The 21,079-nt window shown below is 39.9% G+C and overlaps 1 protein-coding gene across 2 annotated transcripts; it reads right to left on the bottom strand.

Annotated features, from left to right (window-relative positions):
* Positions 1-4,485: 4,485 nt before the first annotated feature.
* rem1 (RAS (RAD and GEM)-like GTP-binding 1) lies at positions 4,486-19,379 on the bottom strand. 2 transcript variants are annotated; one of them, XM_030729708.1, is made up of 7 exons: positions 19,268-19,283; positions 18,325-18,363; positions 15,505-15,621; positions 12,503-12,897; positions 8,502-8,584; positions 5,228-5,435; positions 4,486-5,121 (listed from the first exon to the last, which is right to left on the bottom strand). In XM_030729708.1, exons 4-7 carry the CDS (start codon positions 12,861-12,863, stop codon positions 4,844-4,846), a joined length of 930 nt encoding a protein of 309 aa, XP_030585568.1. In that variant the 5' UTR covers positions 12,864-12,897; positions 15,505-15,621; positions 18,325-18,363; positions 19,268-19,283; the 3' UTR covers positions 4,486-4,843. The 2 variants fall into 2 exon arrangements, with proteins under 2 accessions (XP_030585568.1, XP_030585567.1); XM_030729707.1 differs by lacking the exon at positions 18,325-18,363 and having other exon boundaries at positions 19,268-19,379.
* Positions 19,380-21,079: the final 1,700 nt, after the last annotated feature.

Raw genomic sequence — 21,079 nt, 5'->3', positions numbered from 1 at the left:
ATAATTAAATCTCAGTGGACATTTGAACCAACTATCAACATTTATTCTGAGGGATAGAGCGAAAACCTTCAAAATAAATGTGGCATTTTTGGTGACTTGACAGCTGTGCAATGCCCATTTGGAGTGATTTATAAAGATGAACAGATTTTCAAAATACAGTAGACAGATAGGGTGAAAACCTAAAAACTCAGCTTTAGATGATTTTACTGGGTTCTGTGTCTGTCGCGTTTGGTCATTTCCTGTTTTGTTCTGACAGTTCGATGGCAATAAGTTCCAGCACAGACATCAACCAAGGCAAACTGGACAATGTGCATGTTGCTCCACATATGTGTCAGTAGATGGCAGCACAAGACTATGACAGACAGGCATCTTTATTGAACCCATTGGGGAAAATTAACTTGTCAAGGAACAGGCTATTTCAAGCAGTTTACAGGAAGTAGAGATGATGCTAAAGACTATAGAGGAATGGCACTATATGAGTAAATATGAATAATAAAGAATAAATGAAAATATTTTTAAACCATAATATAAAAATAATGAATAAAAGAAGAAAAAAATATATAAATATATGGACTAACGGTAAATGGACTAGTTCTTATATAACGCTTTTCTACTCTGAGCATTCAGAGCACTTATACAACACGTTTACATTTACCCATTCATACAAGCACTTCCATGAGTATCTAAGCGCTTTTATTGTCTGACATTCACACTCCAACACTTGCGTGTCAGAAAGCAACTTGGGGTTCAGTATCTTGTCCAAGGATACAGGCTAATTTTAATCTAATAAAATTAGTAGTTTGAGGAAAACATAATGAAGCCCCTCGCAGACAGCATGCAGCCAGCAGGGGGAGCCATAGTGTGTGACTGAGAGCCAAAGTTAAACTGCAGTCAGTTTACATTCCTGTAGATCTTCATGGTGTCAGACTGAATAAAGAGGCAGAGTTACAGGACTGATGTCTGCACAGTTAACCAGAGACACAGACACATACAGAGTGGAAACTGTGCACTTTAAATAAACACAGGCAGCTGTTTGATTTTCTGTGTCCATGTCAGTAAATCAAACGCACCTCAAAGGGGCTGAAATGTTTGAAATGTTATTAAGAATAATGTTCAGGTCAGTGACAGTGTGTTAAGGTGCCGATAGACCCGCAATGGGTTTCTATCAGTCTGTGGCATTCTGGCTTGTTTACTGCTCAGCAATTAGCCATGTACAGTGTTTCCTGATTTTTAAGTAGGCGAAAGGACTAAAAACTGAAAACTAGAAAACTATTTTACCCACGGTCATCTCACTCCAGCTCATCACAGACTGTTAGGTCAGGACCCCTTAGTGTCACATGTTAACACACGAGATTTCAGTATTTTGGGCCGATTTTGTGAACCCACCAGTATACTCTTAGTCCCAAGCCAGGACAAACGGGGAGGGTTGCATCAGGAAAGGCTCCCAGCATAAAATCTTTGCCAAATCAAACATGTGGATGCTAAAATTTTCATTGGGAGTGACCAGGATGGATGATAATAGAGATGAATACATCAGAGAGACAGTTCAGGTTGAGTTAGAGAGGAAAGGCTGAGATGGTTTGCACATGTGCAGAGGAAGGAATATATTGAGCAAAAGATGTTGAATATGGAGCTGCCAGGCAGGCGGAAAAGAGGAGGCCACAGAGAAGATTCATTGATATAGCAAAGGACGACATGCAGGAGTGTGTGACAGAAGAGGATGCTAGGGATAGGGTGAGATGTTCCACTGTGTTGACCCCTAAAGGGAGCAGCTGAAAGAAGTGCATGAACAAGTAATCACAAGTCAGCTTAGTGGAAACATTAAGGGGGAATTTTTCCTTAAAAAAAAGTTTCTATTCATAACAGATTCAGGAGGGAGTTGAACTCACAGCTCAGAGTCTCTGGTCCTCCTCCACTGAGAGGATGTTTACACCTCTGTGTGTATTTGTGTGTGTGCGGTGTGTGCGCGTTTGGGAGCATGAGTGTGTGTATGTGTATGTGTCATCCGGGTTGAGCAGAGTCATGCATTCTTTCCATTACCCTCATCAAATCAATGTTCAACAGCCCTCCTCCATCTACTGTCAGTGTACAGCTGCAGTGTGTGTGTGTGTGTGTGTGTGTGTGTATGTCACTGAAATGCCCGATCAATAAACAAATAGGATATTTGATCAGCAAAAACTGGGACGACCAGTCTGTCGATGTGGGTTTCAGATAAACTGCTGCTGATGGAAACTTGCTTGATGTGATTTCCCAGCATGTCAGCTTCAATTCTGCAACTTTTTTGGCGACTGGTTCATTAGTCTTACTTTTCCTTGAGCATCACCAGCAGTCTCTGATCTTTAGCTTTGAGTGAAATACCTCAGCAGCGACGCAATAACATTTTACACCAGGACGAGCCGTAAAAAACGCAGACTTGTGCAGTTTAGTAGTGCTGAATAGCAACGTGCTACCCAGTGATTATGTGCAGCATGATAGAAAGTCTTGAACAATAGGGCACTGTCATATCTTAGAAACCTCATTGAACCGTATTATCCTAATAGAGCACTTTGCTCTCAAACTGCAGGCTTATTTGTGTTTCTGAAAGCAGAATGGGAGGCAGAGCCTTCAGGTTTGGAACTACAGTCTAATCTAATCTTGAACAAAGAGGCTCTAAGAAGAGATGTTACCAATTAGTTTGAGATACTAAATGTCAGAAAAACATCTGTATATACTCCTACTTCTTTTCTTTTTAAGACTTTTGAAAGATTTATTACATACCAACTAATGTACTAATTAATTTAATGAATTTAATTAAGACTTTTTAAGGATCCACTTTAACCCTGTCATGCCTGTGAGAACTGCTAAAAGCAGGATAACGCAGACATCGTCAGGAGAAATGGCGCTCAAAGAATCCTGAATAAAACTTTATTAACATCTGCCAGTGAAGATGGAATTTGCCCTGTAAAAGCTGAACAAAGAACCACGTGAGCTGATGCTGTACTGATGTATGCATGCAGGTAAGTTTCACATCATTTTCAACTCAGCTGTGTGCTGGCAGAAATATTCACGCATTTTCACAGTAAAGATTTAGGTTATAGTTTTCTTGGCTAATCACATATCACCCCAATATCACGTGCATAGTCTGGCAGTGGCTCCTAGAAGTTGCCGCAAGTGTTAAGTGTTCCCGGAGGGTAAAATGCTGATGGCAGGAAGATCCCATAAAAAGCCACCACCCCAAACATTCACCTGCTTTTTGTCAACCACACGGAGATGTCGAGATGTGACTGTGTCGTCATGGCGACCTCTCAGTAAACAAACTGTTCTTCAATGGACCACAACTCACCAAGACAACAGTAAATATCCAGGAGGCCTGACAGTGTGTTTATGTGAAGTGAAACACAGATTTGATCCCTGCATTTCCCACAGAGAGAAGATCATAACTAAGAAAAAAAAAAAGAGTTAAATGTTTGATAATATTAGAGTGAATTTAAAAATAAATTAAATGGTAAACTGTGAAATTAAGCAGAAACATTCTGACAGCATATACCCACTGAATGTAAACTGTGTAATATTAAAGAAATCTAATTAAAGAGACAAAATAAAGTTCAACTCTGACTTTTGATTTGACAGCTGACAGGTGCTAAGCCCCACTCCCCTTAATTACTATCAAGCTTTAGTTTAGAGTGAGAACATGTATATCACAGGCCAGATGTGTGAATCAGCTATTCTGTGCTTACCAGAGTTTCCCCAATTTAACCTGTAACACAGCAAAATAATGTGAGTTTATGATAAGACAATGCTCGGCTTATGCTAGATTACTGTGGACTGTAAACTAGTTAGCTGGACCAGCTAATGTGTGCAGAAAGCAGAAGAGCCAAATGCTGCCTAAATTTCCTGTATTAAGAAGCATGCTTGAAGAATGGCACTTAAAATGGTTTTAGTCTGTATGGATAATTTCCTCCTTCATAGCATGTGTAGAGTGGCTGATTTAAAAAAAAAAAATTAATCCTTTTTTATTTTAAATTATAAAGTTGAGGTGTGATCCTGTGATTGACACGATTACCAACACAGGCATGTGTAGCTGGCAGCTGTCTCTTAGGCCACACCTCTGCTAATTAAACTCACTGAAATGGACCTCTCCAGCATGTTTGTGATGTTGGTTTCCTGTTCCAGTTTTTTAAAATTTCTGGTTATCAGACAGCACTGATCGCGGTCTGATAGGCATACACACTGTTCAAAGGTGTGCTTAAGTTTTGCTGAGTGAAATTAGCTTGTTAACCTACCTGACCAGCACTCCATTTTCCAATTACGGTCACCTCTTGTTCCAAAAACCAACACGGGAACAGTCCAGAGAGGAGGTGATATCACAGTGGCTACATCCATCCAACCGTCTATGACTTTAAATACTGAACACAAAAACAAATAAATAAATTCAAATAACTTCCAGAAAGTTGTTAAGTGGAAAATCGCTGTATGGTTATTTGTGAAACGTGATTTTGAGAAAACTGTTAAGACTTTTTATTCTGCACAGTGTGGAACTAAAAACAGTCGAAACTTCAGGAAAACACAAGAGACACAGTGGAAACTACAGGACGTGATCCACACACACTCTCACACCGAACATTGAACACTTAGTCTCCATATTTAAGTCATTTGGTGAAAAAGCCCCAAAATTTTGACATCAGATGGTCAAAAAGGGAGCTGATCACAGTGAGTATGTAGCTGTCTGCTGATGTACGAGCTCACTGCTGAAATTGTCTGACACCGTCAGCTTGCTGAGCATCACCGCAGACACCACTGTCCACGATATCATGACCAGAGACAGCTCCAGGGCGTCACAAAACTTCCTGGTGGACAGATGAATTCAGAGAACGGCCAAGTCGTGGCAGCTCTTGGACCGCACTTTCACCGCCATGCGCTGGTTGTTGCGTGCCACCAGTCGGTCCAGGAAGCGCCGGGCCTTACGGGTGAGGCTCTCTTTCCGTTTATAGATGGAGCGTCTGCGTTGAATGGTCTCGCTGCTGTCCCGACGAAGGCGGATCTGCCGGACTACACCCTCAAAAAGCTCAGTCACATTGTGCTGAAGCGACGCTGACGTCTCAATGAATTTGCAGTCAAACACGACCGCACACGCTCGGCCCTCTGGGGAAAAATATGCACACAGAAGTATTAATATAGTGGCACGAATTCATTATTGGTCGTTTTGTTGTTGTTACGCGTGTCTGTACATCTTGTGCTTTGACTCCACCTTCCACAGCAACTTCTCTGGACCGGACTAAGTCGCTCTTGTTTCCCACAAGGATGATGGGAAGGTTCTCGGCCTGGCGGGTGCGTCGCAGTGTGATGCGGAGCTCAGCAGCAGAATCAAAGCTTGAGCGGTCGGTGACCGAGTAGACGATGACATAAGCACTCCCCACCTTCAGACATTCATTGTGAGAGGGCCCGTCCTCCCCCTCCTGACAGGAGACATAAGCACAGAGCTTCTTTGTGAATATTCACATAATGAATGTCTCCTTTTAAAGTTGCTTGTGTTGGTCAAAGTTGTGCAGCTTTTTGAAAGACTACATACAAGCATGTCTCTGTAGCCTCTGATTTAACTCTCATAATCCCCTATGTGTAACCAGAGAGCTATGCAAATGGCCATCATAAATTCTACTGTCTGCCAGACCAAGAAAAAGATCCACAGAACTTTATCTTCTAGGCCTTTCAGTAAATTACAGGGCATCTGCAACATGTCATGAAATTTGCTCCATACACAACACTTTGTGCTACAATTCCACATTAAAAGTTTTTAATATTAGAAGGCATTTATTTTGAAGGAGTCACAAAGTTTGACCTTTGCCTTAAATTTTAGTGGCAAATGCATATCATTTCCATTTGTGCACACCTTGAAACTTCTAAAACTTCGTTATCCTCTCCCCCCATAGTTTTCAGTTTAGCTTAGGTTCAGTTAGCTTCCAGAGCATGCTTGTTTTTTTTTTATTATAATAAAGTTGAGTTTTTATCAGTGTCCCTGTTTAAGGCAGTTTAATTTATGTTAATATAACATAATTTTTACGAGTGTGTGATTTAAGGAGTACAGAACAGTCCAAGAACACAATAAAACAATCGAAACACCCGACACAAAGTAACACTGACATCCTACTGTCAGTAAACAGATTCATTGAAGCTGGTTGTAAATAGGTAATATTGTTTTAGTTTTATTTTCTAGTCTTTTTGTTTTTAAATATCTCTTAGTTTTAATTTTAACATAACATCTTTTTTCATTGCTATGCAGATGATTAACAACTGTATTTACCTTGGAAATCACTGTTTCATAAGAAGGCTCAATAAGCACATTTTGGATATATATATATATATATATATAAAAGGATGCCCCACAGTTTCTTAGAGTTAAATGAGTTCAAAACAGAGGCCATGTGGTTTGGTCTGCCACTGTTAACTGAGAGGCTGAAGGATAACCTTCAACTACCTTTTTATGAAAACACAGATTAAAAATCTTTAATAATCTTTTACACAAATTTGAAATTTGCCAAACAAGCGGTTTCTTCCAACAATCTCCAAACTAAAATCTTATTATTATTTTTTTAAATGATCAGATCTGGAACGGGTTGTGCATGGTTTTATTACATCTAGACTCGACTACTGTAACGTACTGTATACTGGAGTTAGTCAATCAATTCAATTCAATTTCATTTATATAGCACCAAATCACAACATCTGTCACCTCAAGGTGATTGTTGTAGCAACATTAGAGAGAAAACCCAACAATCGAAACGAAACGTGAGGGGAAAGGGGTGTGTGTGTGTGTGTGTGTGTGTGTGTGTGTGTGTGTGTGTGCGTGTGTGAAAAAGAGGTGAGTGAAGAAGAAATGCTCAGTGCATCAGGGGATGCCACCAGCAGCCTAGGTCAAGTGCAGCATAACTAAGGGAGGGTTCAGGGTCACCTGATCCAGCCCTAACTATAAGCTTTATCATAAAGGAAAGTTTTAAACCTAATCTTAAGATCAGAGAATCCAAACTGGGAGCTGGTTCTACAGAAGAGGGGCCTGAAAGCTGAAGGCTCTGCCTCCCATTCTACTCTTAAGTATCCTAGGAACCACAAGTAAGCCAGCAGTCTGAGAGCAAAAGGCTCTATTGGGGTGATATGAAGAGAACCTTATATTTGAGAAATATTTCTAGTCCCCATCAAAACTCTATCTGCAGCATTTTGGTTCAACTGAATGAATGAACTAGTTTTTCAACATCTCTCTGAGGTAGGATGTTTCTAATTTTAGAATGCAAACAAGCAGCACCGCCCCACAGATAAAACTCCGCCCCCTCATTTGAATATAAGAACATGAAATAAAAAGAGCTTCAAATGAAAAATGGGGTTAAAAAATAAAAGTCACTGAAATACGTAAAATAGCCTTACAAAATAAAAGTGTCACAAAATAAAACTCCATTATGAAATAAATAAATGAATAAATAAGTAAATCTTGAAATAAATTAAAATAAAATAATAATAAAAATAATAATGAAAATGTATTTTAAAAATATTTTGTTTTATTTCATGGAATATTTATTAATAATTTATCAATAGCAGTATTTATTTATTTATTCATTCATTTATTTATTTATTTCATTTTGAATGAAACGGCTCTCCATAGGAAATTGGCCTATAATTAGGTAAGGCAGCTGATCAAGTGATGGCTTTTTAAGTAATGTTTAATTACTGCCACCGTAAAGGTCTGTAGTACATCACAGTAATTCATAATATGATCGATAAAGCTAGATAGATCATATTTAAGATTGAAGCATTAATTAATGGTGCTACTTCTTTGCACAGTCTTGCAGGAATGAGGTCTATTAGGCATGTTGATGGTTTGGAGGAAATAACTACTGACATTAACTCAGAAAGATCAATTGGAGAGAAAGTTTAAATACATATCAGCAATTTGAAAAGTTGCTGTAAGTATCTGTGAAACAGCTGTGAATAAATTTTTCTCTAAATGTTTAATTTTGAAGACTTCATGAAGTCGTTACTAGTTACAGTCTGAAGGTAAATCTGGGGTTATTCTTGTTTTCTTCTATCAGTGATGAATAGTAATAGTTTTGGAGGACTTTTTTTTTTTTTTTAAAGAGAAACAATTAGTCCAAAGTACTGCAGCCAGATTACTGACTGGAACAAAAAAGAGAGATCACATTACTTCAGTTTTGGCAGCCTTGCACTGGCTCCCTGTGCACAACAGAATCCAGTATAAAATGGTAATGTTTATATTTAAAGGCTTAAAGGGTCTTGTACCAAAATCTGTGCTAAATATGCTGTGTCCATACACTTACTCAAGATCATTAAGGTCTGCTTCACACTTCCCATGGACAAAACTCATTTCAAAAGGAAGTCGTACCTTTGCTGTCGTTATTTTTTATTAATATTTTTGTACTGTGAAGCTCTTTGGTTTTAAATGTGCTATGCAAGTACAATTTACCTACTTACTTAGTTTTAGTTAACTTTAATAACCTTAACACACAAACACACTGTACCATTTTGTCATTCTCCCAGTTATCCATGACGATGAGTGTGGTTTCCTCTCCATCTACAGTCAGTGTCCTCTCATATATGTCTTCTGTAACATACAATAAACACAAGAGAAGGTTTGAGAAACTACTGACGCAAGCATTTCATGAGCTATACTCAGACTTACTGGTGCATTGAGCTAAATGCTGTCACTGGCATGTTAAAAGGATCACATGTAGAGATCATTTTAGTGTGTTTGCACGCTGACTTACTTACTTACTTTAATTTCCCCATTGTGGGATCAATAAAGTACAGATAACAGAACACCCATCCAAGAAGACAAACAGAACAAACATGGGGAGATAGGTGAACTGTGGCCATGCTGCCCCCCTTCTGGAGGTGCTGCCGTTAAAAACACAGAAACAATAGTGAAAACATATAGGGATGAGTGAGTATACATACACACATACACAGTATAAGGTTACAAAAACCTCTGAGATAGAGCAGAAACATATAGCACTTGCTAATTAGCACTCAAAGTACTGAAGAAAAGCTCGTGCTAAAGGAGCATCAGTACCTGCGCTGGCATGAATAAGTATTTGCCCCCTTTCGTTGCATTTTTTTTTTCACACTTGCATGTTTCACACCATCAAACAAATGTAATATTATTAATATTTGACAAAGATAACCCAAGTAAACACAACATATAAAAAAGAAACTATCCTAACCTACACGGCCCTAAATGAAAAGGTAATTGCCCCTGCTGTTAAATTAGGAATTACTGTAATAAACCACATTTTTGGAAAGCCACTAGCCACTCCCAGACCTGATTACTGCCAGGTCTGTTCAATCAATAACTCACTTAAATGGAACCCATCTGACAAAATGAAGAAAGCTAAAAGACCTCAAAAAGGAACACATCTTGTCTAATCTGAAAGTCACTCACTGACTAGTTTGGAAAGGGTTACAAAGCCACCTCTAAAGCTTTGAGACTCCAGCGAACCACAGTGAAAGACATTATCCCCTTGGAACGACTGTGAACCTTCCTAGGAATGGCCGGCCTACCAAAATTACTCCAAAAGTGCATCAACGATGCCTCCAGGAGGTCACACAAGAACCCAGAACAACGTCTAAAGATCTGTAGGCCTCACTTGCCTCAGTTAAGGTCAAGAGTTCATGAGAGACTGGACAAATCCATGGAAGAGTTCCAAGGCAAAAATCCGCTGCTGACCAAAAAGAACACAAAGGCTAATCCCACATTTGGGAGTGTGATGGTTTGGGGCTGTTTTGCTGCTTCAGGTTCTGGACTACTTGCTGTGATTGATGGAACCATGAATTCTGCTCTCTACCAGAAACTCCTGAAGGAGAATGTCTTGGGTTATGCAGCAGGACAATGATCGGAAACACACCAGCAAGTCAACCTCTGAAAGGCTAAAAAACAAAATGATGGTTTCAGAGTGACCTTTTCAAAGTCTGGACTTATATCCTATTGAGATCTTTTGACATGATCTTAAACAGGCTGTTTATGCTGGAAAACCCTCCAATATGGCTGAATTAAAACAATTCTGCAAAGAAGAGTTGGCCACAGTTCCTCCTCAGTGCTGTTTGTTATCTCAAACATGTGACTGCAATTCTTGCTGCCAAGGGTGGCACAACCAGTTATTAGTTTTGGGGGCAACTACTTTTTCGCACAGGGCCAGGTAGGTCTGGATAGCTTTTTTCCCCCCTTAATAAATGAAATCATCATTTATAAAATGATTTAAAAAATTTTAATCATAAATAATGTTTGATGTGAAACATGAAAGTGTGAAAAACATTAAAAAAATATGAAATCAGGAAGGCGGGGGCACATGGAAGTGTGTTGCACAAGCATGCAGACGTGTGTGTGGAGCAGCTTCACCGATCCATAATATACTGGTTCAGTGTTTAATTAGAGGGTAATGCAGATAACCGTGTTTACAGAAATGATAGTTAATAGCCTCTCCTCAAATTTCTTTTCATTGGATGTGTGTTTGTAGGTGAAAGACTGAGCTGTATGCGGGGTGGGCACGGTGGAGGGTGAAGGAGAGACAGTTGAACCATTTTAGGTAAAAAAATGGACTAACTGAATCTGTTGAACTACAGTTTCAGAACTACAGAAAGCAAAAAAAGAGCAGAGCAAATGTCGTGACTTAATGCCACTTTAGATGTTCAGGTGACATTCATCAAGTTATTTTCACAAGTTAATCTCATTCAGGTGAACGAGATTCTCCTGAAGGTGTCTGTTCTTTCGTTTTATGCTTTAAGTGGGAAATAAACTCCCTTGGCACTCCCTTGGCACTCCTGCTGCAGCCTGATGTTCCCACGTGGAACATCAGGCTGCAGCAGGAGTGCTGCTGCTTTTTTGTGTGTGGCCCACACACTGTGCAATGTGAAAGGTGGATGGTGCTACCCTAACATGTGAGTGTAAACCCATCCCACATTCACAGTGTTGACTGGACGATACAGAACATCACCCAGTCCTTGTCAAGAGATTTTAGTTTGGACCCAAATGGAGGACTGACGGGTGCAGCTGACCAGCGCTGTCATCCCTTGAGCTAAAATAATAAGCAGCATGGTGGACCAGCTTGACTTAATGTCTGTGGTCAAAAACAGACAACAATAAAGTAAACAACGCTGACAACACAAGCCATATAAAAACAGAACAGAAAAACAAGCCGATGTTAGTGTTGTAGATGTATTGCATGTTTTATGGGACTCTGTATATCTGTACTATGTTTGTACTATGATTTGCTCATAAAAGAAGGCCCTTTTGCATTTATCCAACTGAAAATAATTACAAGAATTAAGCACGAATCAGCCTTTATTATATCAATGTTGTGGGCAAAAAATTCGGACTTTGAAAAATAAATCAAGACTTTGATATAAAATGTAAACACATTGTTGGAAAGAATGGGAACTGGCATTTAAAAACAAACAAACAAGCAAAAAATAAGTTTTCATATCAGCTGCAGATGGGCTCTGCCCCCCCCCACACACACACACGCGCACACACACAGACACACCATGTCAGACCGTCACTGGGTCGATGATGCAGCTTATCAATCACGGCCTGAGGCCAGTCAACACGTGTCAGAAGACATGATCAATTTCAGGCCAGCCAAGGTTGACCTCACAGCAAAGTCAGAGACAGAAAGTGTGCTGATCCACTGTGGACTGAGTCTGACTGTGAAAGCTACAACACAGTGTGAAAGCCAGAATGATCAAGCATGAGGACTTTTGACTAATTTATACGTATACAGAGTCTGTTGTAAACAAATCTGTGACTTTGTTAGCAAACGTTGTTTAGTACGCAGCATTTTGCAGGCCTCTGACGGGCTTACGCTAAAACTTTCTAGCGTATTTGATTTGACTTTCTGGTGTTGTGCAGGAAGGAGTAATACCTTTAGACGGTTTGCATTTAAGGGGGAGTTTCAGATTTTCAGATTCAGTAATTTAGTAATAATTTTACAACGTATGATCCTATTCTATTTTCTTCTGTTTCACAGTTTAGATGGGGGTCCTTGCAAACCCAAACCCTCTGCCCCTGCTAGGTGGCAAAATTCAAGTAAGAAACCCATGATCTCATGGGGTTAGTCTAGGATTATATGAAAACATAGAAACTACTGAAATAGTTTGAATCCTCTGGCAAGTTCTCCAAGAAGGCTGGAGCACCCTACCTGCAAAGTACCCTGACTAAAAAGTGTACTGAATAGTATATAATCATATATTTTTATAAGTGTTTATATATGGCATTTTAAAAGAATGAACTATTGGACAATCAAGTTATGCCCTAAAGCTGTTATGTGCATCATTTCCCCTTTTTCTGAGTATTGCTGGGAAAGTTGGACCCTGTCAGGACAGATGGAAACCAGAGTGATATATATATATAAATTTAACAGCACCTATGATTTAAAAAAAAAAAAAAACTGTCTAAAAAGATTGGTGGGACCATTTAGGTGTGATGATCACCAGGCACTTAAAAAAACAACCACTCATAATGTCCCACCTCCAGGTTGTTCATCCTTGTCTGTGATCCCGGCAAAGATTCCTGCGAGGCTAGTCTTTCCGACTCCGTGATCACCAAGCAGCACCACTCTGTAAACACAGTCCGAATCACTCTGTGAGTCATCATCTGAGTCTGAACTCCACTGGGCGCGATAGTGGAGGGACTTGTCTCCAGGGTGGTAGGACGCTGACTGTCCCAGAGGTGGGTGGCTGCGCTGGGGACGGGGCTGCTCTGGGTCAGGCTGGGTGCTGCTGGGGATCCAAGGGTCCCGAGGCCAGGATGGTTGCTGGTAGAGTGGATGAACTGGTGTGCTGCCTCGCCTCCGGAGGGGCTCCTTCTCTCTCTGGGTGTTGAGGGTCATGTTCCTACGGTGAAGTCATTAGGACAGGATGGGCCTGAGGGTGGAAACAAGACTGTTAGTGGTTCAGAGCAAAATCTGGTCCAGGAGGGTCTTTACCAATTTTAACATTATCAGAGAGGCAAGTTGATTGACATTCAAAACAACCACAGAGCAGGAGCGCTGCCCCCTTCTGTCTGTGCTGCAGTGATGCAGAAGTGATGCACTATAAAATACATAATACAGCACCAGAGACTTCCTTGTTGAATAAAGGTTAAATAAATAGCACTATTTCAAAAAGACAGTGCGGCTGTGCTCTCCGGATTTCCTGCCTGGTTTTATAGCCTGACCTCCATAAGTGTGTCCAGAGGGATTCTGGCAGTGACAGCTGGAGAAGTTATGGTGGTCACAGATATATTGCGGAGAAAAAAAAAAGTTTATTTGGATAATCTGAATTCTCAGAGCTCAGCATCGGTTCTCTTGGATTATACAGGCTTAATACAACATACATACGTATACATATTGGTTGAACCCCCTTTGCCTATTCAGGTAGCCTGTGCTGATTAAATAATACTCAGTTGCTACCAAGGCCCCCAAAATGTGCAAAGAAAATATTCATGACACCATTACCCCCCCACCCCCACACCAGCCTGAACATGTAATAAAAAGCACTACAGATCAATGGTTTCTTATTGTTTATGTCAAATTCTGACCCTACCATCCAAATGTTGCAGCAGACACTGAGGCTCAGCAGAAACTGAGGCTCAGCAGAAACTGAGGCTCAGCAGAAACTGAGGCTCAGCAGAAACTGAGGCTCAGCAGACCAGGCAACATTTTTCCAGTCATTTATTCTCCAATTTTGGTGAACTTGTGCAAATTGTAGCCTCCGTTTCCTGTCCTTGACCGACAGGTGTGGCACCTGGTTTGGTTTTCTGCTGCTAAAGGTCATCTGCTTCAAAATCCAGCGAGTTGCTATTTTGCATATCTTGGTTGTAATTAATGGTTATTTCAGTTAGTGTTGCCTTCCTATCAGTTTGAAGTGCTCTGGCCAGTTTCCTCTGACGTCCGACATCTATGAGGCATTTTTGCCCAGATATCTGCAGCTCACCGGATATTCTCTGGTATTCTCTGTAAATCTCAGCAGATCAGCAGTTTCTGAAATACTCGGACCAGCCCGTTTGATACCGCCAACCATCCCACATTCACTTAAGTCACTTAAATCACCTTTATTCCCCATCCTGATGCTCGATTTGAGCTTGAGCAGCCCATATTGCACATATCTACGTGCCTAAATGCATTGAGCTCCTGCCATGTAACGGGCTGATTAGATATGTTTGCATTAAAGAGTGAGTGAAAAGGTATACCTAATAAGGTGGTTTAAGGTCTAATTTATGACATGATTTTCATTTAGTAAATATTTCAGAGTACTTTTTAAAGTACGTATTTCTCAGTGTTGATCGTGACATCCAAAATACTCAACTTGTGGCTTTAAAAATGGGTTTCCACAAACCAGTGAGTGGTTTTATGGTGGCTACGTCCATCTTTTAAATACAGTCTGTATGTGTGTGTGTGTGTATGTTAGTGTATTGAAAGCTTAAAGTACATTTGGTAATCTTAAAGACTGATTCAATAACTGCAAACCCAAAGAAGGAATCAAAATGTCATAACGTCGCTGTGGAGAAACGGCTGCTGAACTAACCTTAAATAGTGTTTGTTTTGATGTAGAGTTTTTTTTTTAAATAAATGGCATTTCTGAAGTGGTGTCTGAGTGACCTCACTCAGAAGCATGTACAGAAGCAACCACTTAGCTAGGTAACAAGAAAACAAATAACCTGCTAATGCCGATTAAGAAATCTTTGAAGAAATTGTGCAACGAGTGTAATTTCAGCCAAAATTTAGCAGATTCACACCTTCATTACACTGACATGTATTCAGTAGTGTTATATGTCTTCATTATGCTCACTACTGTACGTCATGCACTTCATGCAGTCTTGTCTTGTTTTGAGTGAAACTGAGTCAAAGAAACCTAAAACGTTATTTAAGTTGATTTCTCTGGAAAAACAAACACATTAATAAAATGAATACTGTTACAATAAACATCACAGACAGGGAACAGCCAAACTTGGGTTCCAGACCAGAATATAGCTTTAGAGCAAAGAAGGCACCAAAGAAGACTTCTACTATGCACAAGAGAGCAGAGACACACACGCACAAACCTCCTACAATGAATAATTAACATATTTTAAGGTGCCAAGAACAACAATTAATGGTGGTGAGGGACAGGCAGACCAGGTGAGAGCTACTTTTGTCAGTGATAAAGTAACAGCATCACTAAGCCTACAAAATTCTTTACAACTAAACTGCTAAACGTGTTAAAGATCAGCAGTAACAAATGTATCATGTTCAGTGTCACATAATAGACCAAATGACTGTACTTAGCTAGCTAATAAGAGGTAACAAACTTCATTATTTGCTTTTACTGAAGGCAAAAGCAACATTTATCAGAATGGGAAAAATTTCAAATGTGATTTTTAGTTGTGAAAGTGAAGTTTTCACGAGTGATGACATTTTATCTGAAACTCTTACATACCAGTTTTAGGACTAATAGCTAAAAAAATAATCATGCAGCAGATCTGTAGATAGACAGATGGATAGGTAGACTTACCATGTACACTCCATGCACAGCTGCTTCCGTCCAGCTTCAGTAAACAACAGAACTGAACTGAACTCTGTCTCTCTGACTCTGTCAGTGTAACAGTACCCTGGTGCCACAGTAACCCTCCTGGAAAAAAAAAGTTCCACAACAGCGTTAAAAATTCAGCAGTGGAATCACGGTTATCTACCTCCCCCAGTATGTGTGTGTGTGTGTGTGTGTGTGTGTGTGTCAGAGTGACAGTAGAGGAGAAACAGATATCTGAGGAGGGAGTGTGAGCGTGTGTGTGTGTGTGTGTGTGTGTGTGTGTGTGTGTGTGTGTGTGTGTGTGTGTGAGTGAGCTAGAGAGCGAGAGAAGAGAATTTTATCAGTGTGGAGGGTGAGCTGGTTCAGGAAAACATTTTAGTCACTTCCTGTTTGTTTGAAGACACAGTTTGGCGTAATGGAACAGCTCAGTTGGGATAATCTAGTTTACATATGATGTGATAACATATTCTTATTGTGGCTACATGTAGAGGTAAAAGACACTTATACTTCACACTTATATATCACACATGGCCTATGATTCATATAAAGTAAGCATGTGTAGGAGACAAAAGCTCAGGCTGTGGGCTGCTCTGAATGAACAGATTTATCCACTTTATCCACTTGTTTGATGTCACTGAAAGGAGATATCCATAAGATGGCTATATGAAGCACACAGCTGTGGCCGTCAGCATAGAAGCCCCACCCACCTGCCATTCAAACCTTCTGTTTGTGACAGTAAGCCAATCAGAAGAAGCCTGGCTTAAAGGAAGAAGTTTAAAAAAACAGCAATTGGTTAAATTAGAGGCTACACCAAGGCCCAGGTATATATTATAAATAAGGATGATTTTGAATTGTGAATCATGCTAAGCTACTCTGGTTTCAAAGGTTCTCTTTTAAGTTATATCAACATAAACCCAAACAAACACAATTAAATAAACAAACAAAGAAGTGGTGCCGGACACAACAAACCCCGCCCCCAGCAGAGGTTTTAGCTGATTTGAACATCGTTCATCTCACAAACATCTCGCTCTCCAAACACTGAATCACCAAGATAACTCATAGATCCTATTGTCCATGCCCACAATTTTCCAAGGTTTAAAAAGCTGAACTAAAATAAATTTCATTTTTCAATGTAAATGGAGTTTCCAATGTTAAATTCACCTTGACCCAATTATTGCAAAAAAAAAAAAAATGTAATCAGGTGATCTTTTGTGGAAATTTGGTATGAATTGAACTGGTAGTTTTGCTGAAACCAACCAATCAACAAGCCAAACCCCCCCACCCCCCAAAAGGTGGGGTAGTAAATAAGGAGCTTATCCACTAACTTGAATACTAAGTAACAGCAAATGTTTATTTAAGGAGACATGTTTTATGAAATGGATTATCTACCTGATTATCATAGTTGTGTAATGAAATAAAGTATGAAGGCTAACATCAAATAAAGGATCTCTTTTCTCTTGAACAGTGTAGTAACTAAATAAAGGCTCAAGCACTGAAGGACCAGTTCACTAACTTGCTGATTAAGGTGCCAGCTTGGCTGTTGAAGGAGCAGTTTCTTAAAGAGTAGGTTATTAATGGCAGTTTACCAGCTACCTAACTAATGAAGAGATATCAGATTACTACCTAACTAGGAAATGAAGACAGCAGATTATTAAGACAGGTGATCAAGATGCAAGGTTTGCCGACTAGCTGGGAGACGAGGATAACAGTTTACTAACCAGGAAAGCCAAGAAGATGGAAAATTACTAAATAGCTTAGTGAGGACTCGAGGAAGACAAAAAAATGAGAGGAACACTTTGAACTCAGAGTGTAGCATCGAGTCAGTTAAACCTCTGAGATATTGATCTGGTCAATTAAGTAGCAGAGGGGGTTTCAGCTGCTTTGGTGTAAATGAAATTAACAACAGGTGCAACCTTTAGTTCTCAACCTTCATTTTACCGGGCAAAATGTTTGAGAATCAGTTCTCATTTACAAACATGACCTGGACAAGAGGCCTCAGTAGGACACATAGATACACATAAACAGATAAACATACCAAGGATTCAGTACAAAGATTAACATGGAGCAAGCACAAATCAATACATACTAAAACTAAGTATATATTGTATTTTACTGTATGAAAATACTAATGGAAATATCCAAACTGATACAGATTACTATGCCATGGGGTGATAAAGACACCAGATTATTACCTAGCTAGCTGATAAAGTTGCCAGTAGCTGTCGTATGGATTAGTAGCTAAAAGTACCGGCAGGTTAAAATGATAAACTAAGATTTAAGCTTTAAGGATGGTCTCTCTCCCCTCAGCCCCAACCGGTGGCAGCAGATGACTGCCCCTCCCTGAGCCTGGTTCTGCTGGAGGTTTCTTCCTGTTAAAAGGGAGTTTTTCCTTCCCACCGTCGCCAAGTGCTGCTCATAGGGGGCCGTTTTTACTGTTGGGTTTTCTCTGTAATTATTGTAGGGTCTTTATCTTACAGTATAAAGCACCTTGAGGCGACTGTTTGTTGTGATTTGGCACTATATAAATAAAATTTAATTTAATTAATACGGGGCAGCACAGTGACTGCCTCACAGCAAGAAGGTCCTAAGTTTGATTCCACCTTGGCCAGAGTCTTTCTGTGTGGAGTTTGCATGTTCTCCCCGTGTTTGCGTGGGTTTTCTCTGTGTACTCCCACAGTCCAAAGACATGCTGTTACTGGGGTCACTCTAAATTGCCCATAGGTGTGAGTATGAAGGGCTGGCTGTCGCCCTGTGTTGGCCCTGCGACAGGCTGGCGACCTGTACAGGGTGTACCCTGCCTCTTACCCTGTGTCAGCCGGGATAGACTCCAGCCCCCCTGCGACCCTGAACAGGATAAGCAGAAGAGGATGGATGGATGAATTAATACATGTATATTAGAACATAACTGATAGAGGTGGTGAGCTGAATGTAGTCCATAAATGGTTAAGAGTAAAGGGTTAAATACCCGGAAAAGCTAAATGTAATCTATAGGAGTTAAAATAGCACACTGAACCAAACCTAGTTTGACTGACAAAAATATACATCTTTTAAAAATAGTAATAAGATTGAGCTTAAAAATGAATTAGTAAGAGGCAGTGATGGTGACTGGCTCCACTGGACCCACTGTGCATCTGGGGTATGTCACATACTGTATATAAAATGATGGCGGTGTAACCACCAGGTCGAAATCCAATAATTAGTGAATACCTGCTGTGAAGCTTGATCTGACCAATCAGGTGTGGGCCTCACTGAGAAACAGCGGGACACTGCAAACTCACAACAACCAGCCAATCACAGGGCAGACCCACCCTAAAACACACCCTGCTTCATCCTCCTTTTGATCCCAGAGGGCACCACAATTTCAAAATGAAAATCAGCATGTATTAAACAAAACTTGAAACTTGTGATTGAGGCAAAAAAATCATCAAGCGAGTGTTTGCTGAGATCACAGATCAGGGAAACCGAAAGGCTGTTTCCCTACAGACTTTCATACAAACAGACTGGAGGAGTCACCCCCTGCTGGTAATTAGGAAACACTGAGGTTTAAGGCAGTTAAGGATAGGCTCACTTTTTGTATTTCACTCATTGTATTGCTGTATTTAACTCTGGATGAGTGCTATACAACCTCTCTGCTAGAAATGAAAGAATTCATTTAAACTTTAAACACATAAACCATTTACAGCATGTCAAAAAATATCCCTGATTTACCATCAATATTTTCATGTTTGTTATTCTTAACTTTTTATACCTTTTCAGCCAGGAATGGATTCCCATAGTTCACACATGAGTCGAGATGGAAAATTCACTTCCTCTGTGTCAGTGTGAGAGTGTCCCGACTGAAACTCAACACATCACAGATGTTTAGCTTTTGTCCACCCCCTCAGTGTAAGAGTTTGAATTTAAGGGGAGGAGTCTTCTTGTGCGTCCCACTTGTCTGAAATGTAGTTTCCTAAACGGTGCTAATGATTCATGGCTTTATCAGTTAGCTAGTTACCACATGCCTGACAGATTTCTGATTTCAGCTCCTCCTTTCTTTCTTTCTTTCTTTTTTTTTTAGATTTTACCATCCACTGGGAACTGCATCTGGCTTTAATCAGGTGTAGACAGCTCTTAGAAGACTCATGCTATCATTAGTTTTATGAGCTGGTTGAAAGTTTTGGGTCTTTACATTTAACCTTTCTAAGGAAAACGTAACTCAACTATCAAATAAACAAACACACACATGCAAAAATCGAACAACTCCTCCAATCCAAACGATAACTTCACAGTCTCGGGCATCAGATAACCTGTTATGCACATTCTACAGACATGCACAACAAACCAGAGCACCCCAACCACCAGCAGAAATGCCCCATTTTAATAAGTCCATGGCCAGACTCAGTCACATCAGACAGTGCACAGAAATTCCAGTCCAGAGGGGTCGATTGAATCCACCACCAGTTGCCAGATTTAATTAAATCCCTTGACATTGTCATCCAAGGTGAATGTCAGCTTTCCCAGTTGGATAATTCAGCATCTCACCATATCAATCCTCAATTGTGGGTGCATCCCTGGAGCTGCAGAGTTTCAGAATCACCTTTCAAGCTGTATAAAGCAATAATGTAGCCAGTTTAGCATTATGTTTATTTCTAGCGTTAGCCACGTCAGCTACCAATATACAATAGATGGGAAACATTTCCAAATTGTACCCAATCAGGATGTTTATGTTATTTTTCATTTTTTTCACTTCTTCCCAGAAGCTCTGGATCTTTAAACAATCCTAAAACATATGCATGTTCCAGGCTCTGGATTACATTTCATGCAGAGGGGGGTTGTGTGCCCCACAGCAGTGCAGTGCAATCTGGATTATTTTAAACCGTGTTTCCCTGTCGTCATTACGGTTAAGGATGGACAAGGTATTTGTTATGGCAGAGCTCCATGCCTGATCATCAGTCTCTCGTTTCCTTCTGCCACATTTTTTATTTTTTTTGATATGTTCTGTAGAGCGTTTGGATTGCAAACAGAAAGTTTGATATATGCATGAAACATATGTGTCTGGTAAAGGCTGAGTTAGGATCTCCTCTAGAAAAGCTTGTGAAGGCAGTTTAACCTTGTGCTTATATTCAGTCAGCATCCTCACACCTGATAATGTTCACGAAAACATGGAAATAAAGACCTTGCTTTTCTTTGTGCGGCATTAAAAAATAGGAAAATAACTGTTATCAAAATGTTTATTTCTATTCAGCAAAGACACTTTCTTTGTCACTTCCAATGTTTCAAAGTCACAGAAAAATAAACTAAAATCCAGTGAAGTGTCGCCCAAGAGCCACTTATAACTCTCCAAGCAAATACAGAGTATTTATCACAACCTATAAAGTCTGATTCTCAAAACCTTTTCAAAACCTTAAGGACCTTTGCTTACCTGTAATAAACAACTCACTCTATTACAGACAGTTGTTCATGGAATATTATAGAATTTTGTTGTCTTAAGTTTCTGTGAATTTTGTTACTTTTACATTATTATTTATATGTTTCTAACTTTTCTTCATGATATGAGAGGAAAACAATAAAGCTAACTTGA

The sequence above is a fragment of the Archocentrus centrarchus genome, chromosome 5 (genome assembly GCF_007364275.1).
Source record: "Archocentrus centrarchus isolate MPI-CPG fArcCen1 chromosome 5, fArcCen1, whole genome shotgun sequence".
Lineage (NCBI taxonomy): Eukaryota > Metazoa > Chordata > Actinopteri > Cichliformes > Cichlidae > Archocentrus > Archocentrus centrarchus.
This window is presented reverse-complemented; position numbering and strand designations above follow the sequence as displayed.